Here is a 15,672-nt window from a genome sequence, read left to right on the forward strand (position 1 = left end):
AACACGCGCCGATAATCGAGGGCCAAGGGTCAATTCTGCCCTTGGATTAACAACAACATCAGATATCTCATGATCAAGAGAGATAAAGCCCTTAGAAAAGCTCGTAGGACAAACGCAGCAGCAGATTGGAAAGCATACAGAAAAATTCGTAACAAATGTACCACTGACTTACGAACAGTTAAAGGTAACTACAGTAGGGATCTGTTAAGTCGAAACTCAAGAAATCCAAAAAAGTTTTAGGACACTATAAAAACCATAATGCCCACCAAGACGAGAAAAGTTACTAATGATGCAACTACAACTACCAATAAATTCGAAAAAGTAAATACATTATGTTTATTTTTCTCTAACGCGGCACATCAGTTAAAATTAAAATCTATTTACCTAAAAGATTTTATCTGGAACAAACCAAAACATTCACTTTTAAGAACATGTATGAAATTTAAATTTAACTATGCATCACGCATATTTGTTGAGAAAGAACTAAGAAAGCTTAAGCGTCAAAAGTCAACTGGTTCGGATAATCTTCCGCCAGCTTTATTGAAGGACTGTGCATCTGCAATTGCTGAGCGACTGTGTTATTTAATCAACTTATCATTACACAACTCAGAAGTACCATCAGATTGGAAGCACGCATTGATCACTCCCATCTTAAATCAGGATCACCATCTGAACCAAATAACTACCGACCAATATCTATATTGTCAAGCCTATCATAAATACTTTAGAAAGCAGTTTATAGTCAACTTATCAGCTATCTAGAAGACAATAATTTATCATATCGTTCTCAATTTGGTTACCGCAGACGTAGCTCCACGGGCATAGCTGCAACGTTATTTACAGATAACATCAGAAAAGAGTTTCACATAGCATCTTACTTGAAAAGCTTTGCGCATATGGTATTTGTGGCAAACAGTTAGAATGGTTTACCCACTACCTATTCAACCGTACACAACAGGTGGTTATTGATGACATCAGATCTAACACTGAGAATGTAAAATGCGGAGTCCCTCAGGAATATATTTTAGGACCGCTTTTATTTTCTTCGATGATTTTGAGACCTCGCTTATTAGAGCACCTACTATCCAATTCGCTGACGACACAGTGTTTTATATTGCTGGAAGCAATGTGAATTATATCGAAGATATTTTGAACTCAGAATTAAAAAATATCGAACAGTACCTAATCGATAATGATCTTGTGATTAATATAAAAAGAGGAAAAACGGAACCAATGTTATTCGGAACTGGAAAAATGTTGAATTCAGTATCCCACAAGCTCAAGCTATTTTACAACTTTGTGGAAGTCAACACGACAAGCCAGTATAAATATTTGGGTTCAACTCTGGATTCAAAACTATCTATGCAGGTGAAAAATAGTAAGTGTAGATAGCTGAACAGAAAGCAAGAAAAGTCAGGCGGCTAAAAGAACTGGCACAAAAGACAACAAAAGATTGTCCCTTTAAGAAAATGTACGCCCAGAATTTAAAGAATTTAGAAGATTGCAACAAAATTGGAGGATAAAGTACTTTAAAATACCTCATTCCCCAGACATTTCACTTTCTGGAAGCCCGAAGGACCCTGGGGACACGAGGATGCCAAAATAGTATTACTACGCAGTGAGCTTTAAAATATTTTTGTGTAAGAAGAGAAGTGGCAATAAAAAGAGGAAGTACTTGGACTACCGTAGCAATTTTCCCATCCGTGCCGCGGTTTTTTGAAAACAATAGAAAACATGGAAGATTAGCTGCGTGGAAGATTTAAACTTTCCTGAAAATTCTCGCACGTGACCGGCTGTAAACGACCGCCCTCAGGTGGTCGATAATTCAGATTAAGTGAGTACCTTAACATGGTTATTTAAAAAAACCTTCAGGACGCTCCCACTCAACCACCTCCCCTTCCCCCTCCTGTTTACCCACCTGATGTCAGTTAAAAATTCTGCCACATATTCTTTGAAACAAAATTGGTTTGAAGACATGTTTATCAGATAAAAAACTGTCGAGCAAGCATTTCCCTAAATAAACGCTAAATCCCTGAACTTTATTGCAGCTAAATGACACATTTTTTTGGAATAGGTATTAAATGGTATTACCGCATTTGTTTTATAATAAGCATTTACGGATAGTTGATTGAACTATTCAGAGATTTATTACTGAAGTCCTATTAAAATTCCATTTAGGGTAAGTTCATTTACGTCTGATGTGACGTACAAGAGCCTTTGTAGAATGTTGTGCATGTTGATTACTTCAAAGTGACGCCTACTAAAACATCTTTAAATATTTTGTAAAATCGTTTTTTCAAGGCGAACCTATTTCCAACTTTATCAACGAACTCTCAATGTAGGTGCGTAATAAAGTAACCATTGTTCCCAGAATGAACTGCGAATGTTTGAATTATTGTTAAATGGAAAAAAAATGTTCTTGCTTCGTGAAGCTAACGGAAATAAAATTTATGATTTTGTTGGTAACGAAAAAGCGGCGTAATGAATTACTTGTTCGTGCCAAAAACGAAAATCTAAACTACCTTCAAGGAATGTTTATTCATTTTTTTATCATGACCAAAGTCTTCTTGCATGAAATCGTCACGGGACGCTAAAAGGCAGAATGTTCTGGTTAAGAGATTTGTTGAAAAATTCTTATTCGCGGCAGTTTAAAAACTGGGACGGAGAAGGGGATAATGCTTCAATCAATGCATGATAATCATTGGAACCAGAAAATTATGGACTGTTTTATTTGATTTAAGTTTAAATATTGTTTTGTATAACAAGTAAACAACGTTTTAGGCGAATTACAAAAAAGCATTCGTTAGTGTTTCAATACTACCTAAGCACAACATGGTGATTGCATGCTTGTGGTACATAATGAGAATACTGACAAGTATATCTTATGGCAGCTACTTTTTTGCGGCTTTTTACTTCTGCAAATTCTAATCAAATTTGCGAAATTATAAACTTCCGCAAAACATTATTCAAGGGAATCATTTCAGATAACTATACACCAAAATACTGACTAATCGTCAGTTATTACCTCTTACCGGTTGGTAGGGTGACAAATTCACGAATAATCTCACTATAGCATACAATATCGTTTCTAAAACGGCTAATCTTCGCAACTTTGCGATGCACATACATGCAGGGAAAAGGGAAAAGGATAGCATTGAAAAAAAGTGCAAATTAAAAATAATATATAATATTATAAAGCAATACAACTCTTTCACAAAATTAAATCTACAACTATATAATAATAAAGACCTTCTCAAACCGAAGATTTTCAAAGGAACAAGAATCAACTTATATTCAACAAATGGCGAGACTCGGATTCTAACGCTTGTGTTACTCTTTGTTATTCCAGAATTTTGATCTTCCTACCGCACCAGTAGATTTCCGTATTGTCACTGAAGATGAAAATCTTGGCTCATTAATACGAACCTATCTTGCGCAAAAAGATATTTTTTTGAGGAAAAACATACACAAACCTGGATTTCCATAATGCTTGAATTGGAAGGTCAATGAATGCCAGGGGCAATCATTGACTTTGTTGGTTCAAATTTTAAATTAAAATGCAAAAAATATAAGCAGGTAAAGCCAGTCTTAAAATCAGAATAAAAGCAATAAATTCTGGTTACTACATATTAAGTTACTTATTCACTTTCAAGATATAGCGTCGAATAAACGCCCCTCATAAAAAAGGGCGTTGACAAAAAGCGGGCAAAAGAAAGGCGTTTATTTCAAGCTAAAGTTCAGGATCGTTTCCTGGAGAAGAGTTTAAAAAAGAAATGTCCAATACAAGCATTACGGAATTCAGTGAGTTTATAGAAAACCCGTTATGTAAAAGCCAGAAATTGAATAGTTTTGCGATAAACAGACACGTAGTTTTTTGTATTCCAGGTACTTTGTTAAAAAAAACTTCCCTAGGTAAAAACGCAGTAATTATATTACATTTATGTAGAATTTGTAATGTGCGTTTATCCGTTACCGTGCGTCACCCCAATAATCTCACCCCCCGGAGAAACGTAAAAATTGTCGGAGTTGCACTGCAAATATCGCCTGTATACTTTGCAGTGGCTAAAATTGTATTGTGTTAGTCAGAAGAAAAAAAGTCTGTACAGAGAACAAAATAAAGTCATGCATTGTATCTAGTAGTCGCTAAAAATAATAATCATTTTTTTCAATAAATAAATAAATGAAATCAAGGCTCTGTTTTTATATTAAAAATTGTCAAGCACAACACATAATCACTTGACATTAACTTTATATGTTCATATCTTCAGTTTTAACTTTTGTAGGCTCTTTCGATTTCCTTCTCCAAAACGTGTAACTGTTTACACGACACTCTTCGGCTTGTTTCTTTAAACCCTCATATAACTCCACTTTCTTCATGACCGACTGCGTACGCTTTTGCAAGCGACGAAGATCTTCAGCTGGAAACAAAAAGAAAACACAATCCCACTACCTACACACAAACTACAGCCAGGTAAAATCACAACCCTCGCAAAGTTTGACAGGTTATTTCAAAATCACTTTCTCGAAACCAAAGTGTAAACAAAGAAATCAGTTTTTTTAAAAAACAAAATTTCATCTGGCATTTTTGTTGGCTATCGACTCAGAAAAACACCATAAAAATGTGAAAAATAAAGGCAAACATTAGCGTTTATATTCTTCCCAGTTAGTGGCGCTCGATTACCCTGGCCTTTTACATCTAACAAGCGTTAAAAAAAATAAAGTACAAATAAGTTCAAAATAATACAGATAAAAATAAAACTACAAATATACAAGTATTCACCTTCGGTATCTTTCTCTCCGGTGCTCGTCTTCGCTAAAACTGCATGTCCTTTGTAGTCGTAACCAGCGAAAGAGCTCGACAATCGCGTATTTTTCGATTTTTCAGGAGTATTATTACCGAGCATTTCATTGCTTTTATGGCGCATGGGGAGGTTTCGCTTCTTGGAAGATTTTTCCGACGAACTGTGCTCTATATCACTGTTGCGGAATTCTGTTTCAGAGTTTCTATTCATATCATCCTCGATTGCTTTAGCGAGGATTTCTTTCACTTTTTCTTGCTGAGCGATACGCACGTCAATGTCTTTAGGTTTCACGGTTGCCGTAAGATTTTCATCGCTCTTAGAAACAAGTCTCTCTTTTTTACTTGGCTCTTCACTCGATTTGGATTTAAAAAACCTATTTCGAAACGAACTGCTTCTTTTTACAGAACTACTTTTTTTTATGGACGAGTCTTTACTAGAGTTACTACGACGTAGTGCACTGGGAAGTTTCAACGAACTGCTTCTCCTTACAGATGCTAGCAACTTGGGTTTTTTAGTGTTCTCCTCTTTATTTACTACAGTGTCTGTCTGTTTCGTTGATACTTCTTGTGCAGGCGGTGGATCAGTCTGGTCGGATGCTAAAGTGTCGGCGAGTGTTTCTTCCTCTATAGTGGAAACGTCCACCTTTTTAACTAATTCTGTCTTTGGCGTCGTTTCCTCTTTCAATGTATTTCCATCTGAATGCGTGTCTGTTTCTTCGGTAGGTTTTCCTTCTTTAAGTTCATCTCCGCTTTGTGAGATATTCTGAGCGATTTCCAAACTAATTCCACTACCAATACTCATTCCTCGCGTTTGAACATTATCCTCAGCAACAGAATTTGCATCATCTTCTCGCTCTATATCTTTAGGTAATGTCCCCATTTGGCTTACAGAATCATTCGGACCAAGAGATAAAATATCACTCGCACTGTCCGTAAACCTTGGAGTTGTTGCGGTGGTAGTAGAGCACTTATCAAGTAATTTTCCTTCGGAGTGATGTAACTTTTTAGGAGCTGCCCCGAGAGGTCTAAAACCCTCCGGTACAGAGGTTCGTTTTCGTAGCATTTGGTTACGCATAGAAATCCCCCTTGCATACATATCGACTAAATGAAATATAGAATCACCTTCCAGTGTATTGAACGTATAGACACCTTTTCCATGATCGCATTTCTCGCCGGCTTCAAAAGAAAATTTGGTCCTTCCACGACCATATCGTCGTAGATATTGGATTGGCCATTCACACACAGGCGATTGCGACGGGATATCAATTAAAGTTAAATTCAACGGACTAATCTGTAACAAGTACGTGCCATTCATGCCAGCTTTTTGTGAAGCTATTGTGGCTCTAATAGTCACGGGATAGCTCGATCCTATAACACGAAAAATAAATCGATTAAAAACAGCTATTCTTTTCTATTGTTTTTAAGATTTTTAATTTAACGGTCTTAAAACATTACTTCGATTACAGGGGACAATGTGAACAAGATAATTGAATTCAACAATCTACAGTGTTTTTCAAACATTTTTATGTGATTTCAATGTAGCGAAATCGATTTTTTTACAGATTTAGTAAGGTAAGGTCTGGTGCAATCCCGATAGCTTTATGGTTGCCTGCTAAAATGGCAGCGGAAGCACCAAAATGCCTGACACATATTTGTGTAAGGGCTGCTAATAAGTCACTACAAGAATTTGTTTTCTACCCCACTACCCATGGATTATTGTGAATAATATCATGCAACTAAACGTCGTTGTTTTCAAACGTTTATAAAACATTTTATCTAAAAAAGTTTTAATTAACCCCCACATTAATCGACCCCGTCCTTGCCACAAAACAAAGTGAAGAAAGTATAAACCAAACTATTAGGAGTTGTTACCGTTTTTTTTAAAAAAAAAGAACTGCGTCACAATAAAATTACAGATAACCTTTGTTGCAGATTCCCTTTCTGTGTATTAACGCCACCTATATGTGAATTTCCCAAAAAAAGGTCATAAATTAACTGTATCAAAATAAATATATACAAAAAATGTCCAGGAATTCCAGGATATCATTGAAAAAACACCTTGTCAGGGATTACTGGTTTGTATAAATTGCATTTTTACCTTCGGTTACTGTCGACGCCATGCTGGAATTGTCATCAAATCCTGATTCAAATGAAACTAAACTGGATAACTCTGACGCTACTGAAGACGTTAATGTTCGCTGAAGTTGTTCTGTGGATCCCTGTGTACCATCAACACTGGTCGTATCATTTAAAGCACCTGTATATACAAAATAGTACAATTCCTATAACAATAGGACTGTTAAATAACAAATGCAATTTTTTTTATTTACTTTGCACAATATAAATTTGTTCTAAGAATCCTACAGTATATCTCTAGAGCAAAAAAGATCTAAAAGGATTCTTGAAAGACATTAATAAAGTAAATCCAGGACACCAAGACAACATGTATGAAACCTGGACAATCTCGGTCAAGTTGGATAGTTAGGATTACTATTTTCCACACACCAAGCTTCAGAAAATAGCAAAAATGAAAAAAGGGCAGGGATAAATCATCATCAGCATCATTCTCGGCTTAACGTCCGTTGTTGGACGGGGTATATTGACGCTCTTCCAATCTGATCTAGACTGTGTTAGATCTAAACTCAACTTCCTCTGTATCAAGTCTGTCTTTAAACCCTCCTGCCAAAGTCTTTCTCAGTCTGCCTCTGGGCTTTGCCCAAGGAACTATCAAGTCTCTACACTTTCTTACCCAATTATCCTCCTCCATTCTTTCCAATTGCCACAGCCAATTCAATCTTCTTAACTGGATAACATCTTTAATTCTACAGATACTTAGCCTGCTTCTTAGCTCATCTGAACTCTTTCTGTCTCTCAGACTGGCGTTACACATCCACCTAACCATTCTCATATCATTCTTTTCTAAACGGTCAAGATCTTCCTGCTTCACTGCCCATGTCTCACTACCATACAACATAACACTTCTTACACAGGCCTCATATAACCTACCTTTTACCTCAATTGACAAGACTCTGCTAGTTAACAAAGGAAGTAACTCTCTGAACTTTTTCCAAGCAGAACCTATCCTGCAAGTAACACTTCTTCCAACACCCCCTTCACTGCCCAACATATCACCTAAGTAACAGAAGTTCTCAACTATATCTAATGAGCAACTGTTGTACATCCTTATAGCTGGAAATACTTCATTCTCTATAATCTCACCTTTGCAACGCTTGCATATTTTCACCAATACTACTGCACTTCTTATGTATCCAATGCTTGCAAGTCTGACAAAAAATTGAGTTACTACCAACCCCTTTCCTGCAAACTCCACAAGGCCACTTTCTAACTACAAGGTCACACTTGGCTGCAATGCTACTTATCATGACTTTAAACTTTGCTGTGTTTACCTTCAGCCCCTTCTCTTCTAGTCCTTTCTTCCACTTCTCAAACTTTTCAACTAATTCTTCCATCGACTCTGCTATGAGAACCAAATCATCTGCATACAATAACTCCCATGGACAACCTGTTCTGAACTCCATCGACAGCGCTTCTAAGACTAGAATAAACAACAAAGGACTAAGTACAGAGCCCTGATGTACACCACCATTTACACTAAATTCATCACTAAGTGAATCGTTAATCCTGACACGACTTCAAGCATTGCTGTACATAGACTGTACCATCGTAACTAGCCACTCATCCACACCTAATTTTCTCATAGCCCACCAAATAACTTTACGTGGCACTCTATCAAAAGCTTTCTCTAAATCTACAAAGGCAAAATAGAGATTCTTTCTCTTTCCTAAATACTTTTCCTGAAGCTGTCTGAGTAAAAATATTGCATCTGTAGTGCTGCGCCCTGGAACAAAACCAAATTGCATCTTATCTATATCAATTCTTTCTTTAAGTAACTTATCACTCACTCTTTCAATAACTTTCGTTACTTGATCAACTAACTTCAAACCTCTATAGTTACCTCTTTCTAATGCATCACCCTTGCCCTTGAAACAATTCACTATTACACTCGACTGCCACTCACTCGGAATAGCACCATCTTTTATAATCTGATTAGCAAGACTTGTAATAAGCTGAACTCCAATATATCCAGATGCTTTAAACATCTCTGCAACAATACCTGATACTCCTGCAGCCTTGCCAATCTTCAATTTCCTAATAGCCTCCACTACCCATTCTGCCTTGATCTGCATAGCTGGCCCTTCTACAGCATCATAATTAAATTATCCTCATATCCCAATCAAACTCATGTTTAGCAACCTCTGATAATAATTTTTCCAAGCTACCCTTTCTCCTCCTCTGTGCTAGCCAGAACACATTCATCATTGCGTATATACTTCTCACCTACAACATCTTGATTAGTCTTCTTTATTTGCTTTGCTATCTTGAATACCTCATTGCGCTGTCTTCCCTTCTAACACATCTGCAAATCTGTTTCTCTCTGCTTCTGATTTTGCCGTATACACTGCTGTACGAGCACGACACTTAGCTTCTAAGTAAATGTTTTTACTACCACCTGACTTCCACTTTTTCCAAAGTTTCCTCTTTTCCTTTATACACTGGTCAACCTTATTATTCCACCACCAGGTCTGTCTATGTCTAGCTGGTCCTTTCGTCCACCAACAGGTATCATCAGAAGCTTCTAGAAGACAATCCTTCAAAGTAGTCCAAGTACTTTCAACATTGTTACTATCATATTGACCATTGTGGGCAAACTGCTTAACTTTTGCAAAATTGTCTTGCTACAATTTCTTCCTTCAGCTTCCAGACTTTACGACGGGACCTGTACTTTCCCTTGGCTTCTTTAACACTCTTCAAGATAATATCACAAACCAGCACCTATGCTGGGAAACACGATTTTCCCCCAATATAACTTTCACGTCCTTCACCACTTTCTTGTCTGACTTTCTAACCAGGAAGTAATCTATCTGTGTCTTACAACCACCTGACTCATATGTTATCAGCCTACTCTGTCTCTTACTGAATGATGTGTTGCAAACCACCATGTCAGTTGCCATTCCAAACTCAAGCAATCCCTCCCCTTCCTTATTTCTGCTCCCAAATCCATACCCTCCATGCACACGTCTATAACCTTCAGATGACTTCCCAACATGACCATTAGAGTCGCCGCCCACCATGACAAGTTCAGTGTCTCCAGACTTTGATGTGACTGCTATTAACTCATCATAAAACTTATGTTTATCTTCCTCACTGAGTCCACATGGTCGAGCATAAACTGACAGAAAAGTGACAATCCTATTACCTATCCAAACTTTATCACTATAATACGACTATTAACACGCATAACATCGATTACTTTTTCTACCCACTTCTCTGCAACCAATATGCCAACGCCTCCATATCCATCACTATTACCAATCCAAAAAAGTTTATACCTTGCCCTCCTACCTTCCATAAATTTCACTAAAGCTCCTCTCCACCTGACTTCATGAACACAACACATAGCAACAGATCTACATTCTAACATTTCAACTACTTTACCTGCTCTACCTCTCAGAGTACATACATTTACACTAGCCATCCTCAACCTAGTGTTATCTATCTTGTAAAAAAATCGTTTACTTTATATAGGCATGTTTTTTCAAACGCATTTAAAACTTTTATGAAAAAGTTTTTATTTTAATTAAAAGTTATCAAATGTTATTTTGTCCGTACTTTTTGAAAAATTACTAAAAAAGCCTAAGTAATGAGAAATAAAGTTATTATTATTATTATTATTAAACTTTGCAGATAACAAGAAAAAGAGAGAAAAAACATACCAGTACTGGCACTAATGTTCCTTAACTCTTCTCTACTTTCGGAGGTCTCATTAAGACTTTCTTCTACGGTATGTAAGGTTCTTGGAGATTCTCGATTACCCTCAAGACTACTTCTATCAAGACTGTGGTAGCCAAAATCCAATTCTGAAGAAGGCTTGTCTACGACCTAAAAAATGTTCATATGTAGCTAACTTTTATAAATAGTTTCAACAGCACTAGTAATTCACTCTGATAACGATTTTGTTGCAAATTGAAATGTGAGTATATTTTGTTGTGCTTGTTTACACTTTAGGAGAAGTTCTAGTTGCAATGAATCTTTTGTTTTATCCCTTTTAAAATTGTTGTATGGACCTAGATTATATATTTCAAACATTCTTATTTTTAATGCTTCTTTTTTTTACTGAAATAAAAATTGGTTTGTTATTGCACTAAATTAAGTCAGTGCAGATGAATATTACAATGTCTAAATTAAAGGAAATGATGAACATGTATACATATTTTTTTCAATGTTCAACAAAAAGCATGCTTCTCATACAACAAAAAAGGAGGACAGTATTAGCCAACATGAATGTCAATGAGTTAACAAAGCAAGCAGGCAAATAACATTTCACGTCAGCATTACGGAAATTGAATTATACAGGCTGCATAACATAAAGACCAATTTTGTAAAACTTTATTGCAAAAATATTAAAAATTCATTAAAACTAAAGCATACAAAGAGCAACCTTGAAATTTTAAGCATTTTGCAAATTGACATTAATTCTCACAAGGTAAGTGATTTTCTTCAGAAATAGAGTAGAATGTGTAAATAAATTATAAAACAAGAACATTTCTTAGTTACCAACCGGTAAGCACAGTTAATAATTACCTGAACAATACTGTTTCTATTAGCATTTCCAAATACTGCTTTACACAAATCCTTAAACCATGACTTTTCTTCATCTTTACTAACAGCAGCCAAATGGATAGTTTTATCCTGCACAACTATTTCTATTACATAATTGTAATCTTTATTCCACACTGGCTTAATACTGACACAGTTGCTCAGTGGGATTACACGCTTGCCTTTTTCCTGCTGCCAGTTTTTCTCATTGTCATAATATTCAATGCGGACCCTGCCATGTTCACTATTGCCATAAAGAACAAACCATCTAGACTGCCATTTTTGCTAAAAATCAAAATTAACAGTATAGAATTAAAAAAAATTAGGTGCAACTACAAAATTACTTTAAGTGCAGAAAGTTTGGCAGGTAGAAAGTTTCGTAGTTTCTTGAAGTTAAAAATGATAAAGTATTATAGGTAACTTTTAACTTAATTTTTTTTTCTTGCCAAAGAAGCACCCCTATGCTTTTTCCTTGCATCCCAGAAGGTGATAAAATCCTACTTTACTCCTGACCGTCTGAATTATAGTAAATTACATAATAACAGTAAGTTACTGAAAGAGACAATGTCTACTTAATTGTGATTGTTTATAAAACTTTGAGTATGTATATCAACATTGAGTTTTTTGTCCAACTTTTTTAATTTTTTATGCATAAAGAAGAAAAAATTCATTTGTGGATTATTATTGTTATGAAATTTGCGAAAATTTCTGCCTGTGAAAGTGGTTTAAATAATTTAGTATTTTCCCAAAAAAAAAATTGTATTATGATATAAAAAATTGAGACATTTTTCATTGAGACATTTATCAAAGACTGAAAAACAGATAGATTTAAATTTAACACTTCACAGTAGATTGACAATTAACATAACCACTAATTTTAACTGCTTATCACTTATAATAGACAGGAGATCATTACAAAGCATAGCAATTAATTAAATCTGTCAATGTGATTAAAAACCAAATATGGTCATTGTGAAAAAAAAATTGTGCCAGGTTAAAGCATGTATATATATATATACTATGCAAATTATTTATTACGACACATTTGTGTAACATATTACCTTTTAATAATACAAGTTCTTTTCTAACAAGACCTGTGTAATAATCTTATTTAAAAATACAAATTGGTTGATTACAAAAAATAGATAAAGGCCTTAGCCTTTATCTACAAAATGTTCATTTGTGTATATCTTTCAAATGTCTTAATTATATATATCCTGGCAAATTTTAGAGAGCATACATAAAACTTAATTTGACAGAGAAAAACAGGACATTGATAACAGGTGACATTAATGTAAACAAAAGTTTAGCCACTTTTTAACAGAACAAGTAGGATTTTTTAAATTAAAATTTAGGTTGATTTTAAAATTAAAAATTCCGCAAAATATCTTTCACAAAGACAACTTATAAGTACATAGATACACAAGTTGGTTAACTGTGATTTATCATTGTATTTAAATACAAAGTCATTTCAGTTTTTTCTTTATCATAAGCATTGTGTCTTTGAAGAAACCACAGTACAGTTAAAACCATAAAAAAACAAAATTCAAGAATCTTTCAACCACAACAATAACACCACTTTGGATGCAACAGACACAACTTATTGTATTTGAGCATAACTTTCTTACAAACATAAAATAATAATAAAAAAATAAAGGCCACAACTGTGCTTGAAATTTGGTTTATATAATAAGTCATTCAGGCAATCTATAATAGAAAATAGTTTCATCATATTTGGTATTTTAAACAGAAATGCGGGATGACATGAATATACATTTGTATTTATTTAAAAATTTTGGGTTTCTCACTTTCTATTTTCCTCTGTGAAGCATGTCCTATATCGAAATTTACCAGTTTTTTGTATTGAGAATTGTCTTTTATCCACGTAAAGGATACTGATGAAAAAATCATAATATAGCTAGCTACATACCTTAAATGGGTTAAGAGCTTTTTGTGGACATTTTAATAAACATCCTTTTCGAATATACTGGTTTTGAGACATCAAACAATGTAAAACCGACTTTCTGAAACAACATATGTTAAACTCAAGTTGGTATTCGCTATTACAGCAGTCTAAAAGAATGAAATTATTATGAAACAAAACATCAAAACGATCGCTGAAGTTTTACTACATAAAATTATGTTTAGTCATACAGCACCATCACAATAAAATTAACTACGAATGTTTTCTTCTAGGTATACATGTTATAAAGGTATATATACGTAGTAAAAGTGTGTAGGTATAGCTAGATAGCTAGCTAGCTATTTAATGTTTACCTCACCTGTGATTATGACGATATGATTTACACTGTCACCAAACGTATTTTAAAGAAGCCTGCTCGCCGTCAAAAATTGAGAAGAGTTTAAAATTACGGTTGTATAATAACAAACTTTAATAGTTTCTTGTATATCACTCTAGATAAAATCCAAAAAAAAATAAAACTTCCAAGTTTTGGTGTAACGTTACTGTCTGTTTATAAAGAAGAACAGTTTTTATCAGCCATAATGCTGTGTGTTGTTTAGAACTTGCGAAAGAACATGGTTTCCCTGTGATAAAATTAATTTGTTATTGGACGTCTATCGGCACATAGCTGCCTAAATGAATCCACATTTGCTCTCCTCCGTAGATATTAAAATACTAAAATTTTGTGAACACACGTACAACCACCGCATCTCCAGCCCTTTTTTCTTGTATTTTTTACCTTAGATATCGTCATAAATTTAGATTTCTTGTAGAGCTTCGCAGTTAATTCATTCTGCTCTAGAAAAATGCTCTGGGATTTATTTTCCTATTTTTTTACTATATCAATTGTGCTATATTGCAGCAGGATTTTGTGTGAGTACAAGTTTGGGTTCCGCAAAGCAGTCATGAATTTAAAGCTTCCATCACTATAGCTGCAAAAGTCTAAACAACCTGGGAAAAGAACCTTATTGTATTGTTATGCTTTAAAAGTAAAACTTAAAAATAACCGTGAATAAAAAATGATCGATGCTTGAGACTCACCCTATGTTGTACCCAAGGACTTTGTGCCTCCTGAGAGAACAAGGGCCGACCGGAAAAACTAGATTATCAACAAAAGAACATAAGCTATCCTTCCACATCATATATTATATCATACATCTTCTGTCCATCTCAGGCTTCTTCCGTTCGCAAAAATATCGTCAACTACGCTGTTAATTAGTACCTTTCTAAAATACTTTGCGGTATACAACCCATACAACGAGGAACACAATTGAAGTGTTTCTGGTAACTGAGTCATGAAAAATAGATTGATGGAAACTTTAATGTTTTTATTAATGTTTTTAGCGATGAACCATAAAAGTGGTTTAGATATACTCAATGTCAAACGACAAGGCACTCTACTTACTTTTTATTACTTGAAGTATAAATTATTATTTACTTTCTCTTCTTATTTTAATGTGCAAACTGTCATAGACAATATTGACACACTGTCTAGATAAAAAAAGAATTTCTTCAAGCTTAACCCCAGCCAGAAAGCACAGCGCTGTTGAGAAGCGAATAGTCCTAGGGACGAGGTTGGGATTTCTTTGGTTTTAATATTACGTTTTAGATGAATTCAAAAGAAATAAACTTAGAAGCCGTGCAGGCAGTACTTGCCGTCAGTTACCACATAGCCTGCAGAAGTTGCAAGCAAGCAAAAAATTCATAAATATGCAAAAAATATTTCTTTTATTTTCTTTTCATCTCTATCTTGCAAACACAAAAAACAACTCCGTTTTTTTAGTATAAATTGGTATTTCACGTCGGCTAAAATTCGATGTTGCAAGAAAACAACAGTATTTAGACGCGCTTTTAAGAACACACACGCTCAATTTGCGCATTGATCGCAGTGCAGAATCTGAGAAGAATCTTTGTTTTCCGAAATTCTTGAAATTGGAAAATATCGCTTCGAATCACTTGTGAACAATATTAAAACTATTTTCTACAGCACAAAAAAACATGATTGTAAATGTAATCATCTCTTATTCATGCGAATAATATGTTGTCCCAGAAACTATTCCTGCATATTTGCACAGGTAACTAAAGAAAAAGGGTTATCGATTTTAATGTGCAATGCTCACGCAATCTGTCGCTTATGTCAATAATTGCGCTAACGTTCATAAAGTAATAGAAAACGTGTTTTGAAAACAAAACGTGAACATAAAAAACAAGAAAACGTCTTTTTGTAAAT

General features: G+C 34.7%; 1 protein-coding gene across 1 annotated transcript; it reads right to left on the reverse strand.

The window, feature by feature from the left end:
- Window positions 1-4,101: 4,101 nt before the first annotated feature.
- Window positions 4,102-14,016, reverse strand: LOC130645176 (uncharacterized). The gene is made up of 7 exons (XM_057451071.1): window positions 13,762-14,016; window positions 13,410-13,552; window positions 11,465-11,764; window positions 10,597-10,762; window positions 6,900-7,058; window positions 4,781-6,169; window positions 4,102-4,418 (listed from the first exon to the last, which is right to left on the reverse strand). Exons 2-7 carry the CDS (start codon window positions 13,479-13,481, stop codon window positions 4,249-4,251), a joined length of 2,256 nt encoding a protein of 751 aa, XP_057307054.1. The 5' UTR covers window positions 13,482-13,552; window positions 13,762-14,016; the 3' UTR covers window positions 4,102-4,248.
- Between the last annotated feature and the right edge of the window lie 1,656 nt (window positions 14,017-15,672).

Source organism: Hydractinia symbiolongicarpus, chromosome 5 (assembly GCF_029227915.1).
Source record: "Hydractinia symbiolongicarpus strain clone_291-10 chromosome 5, HSymV2.1, whole genome shotgun sequence".
In the NCBI taxonomy this organism is placed as follows: domain Eukaryota; kingdom Metazoa; phylum Cnidaria; class Hydrozoa; order Anthoathecata; family Hydractiniidae; genus Hydractinia; species Hydractinia symbiolongicarpus.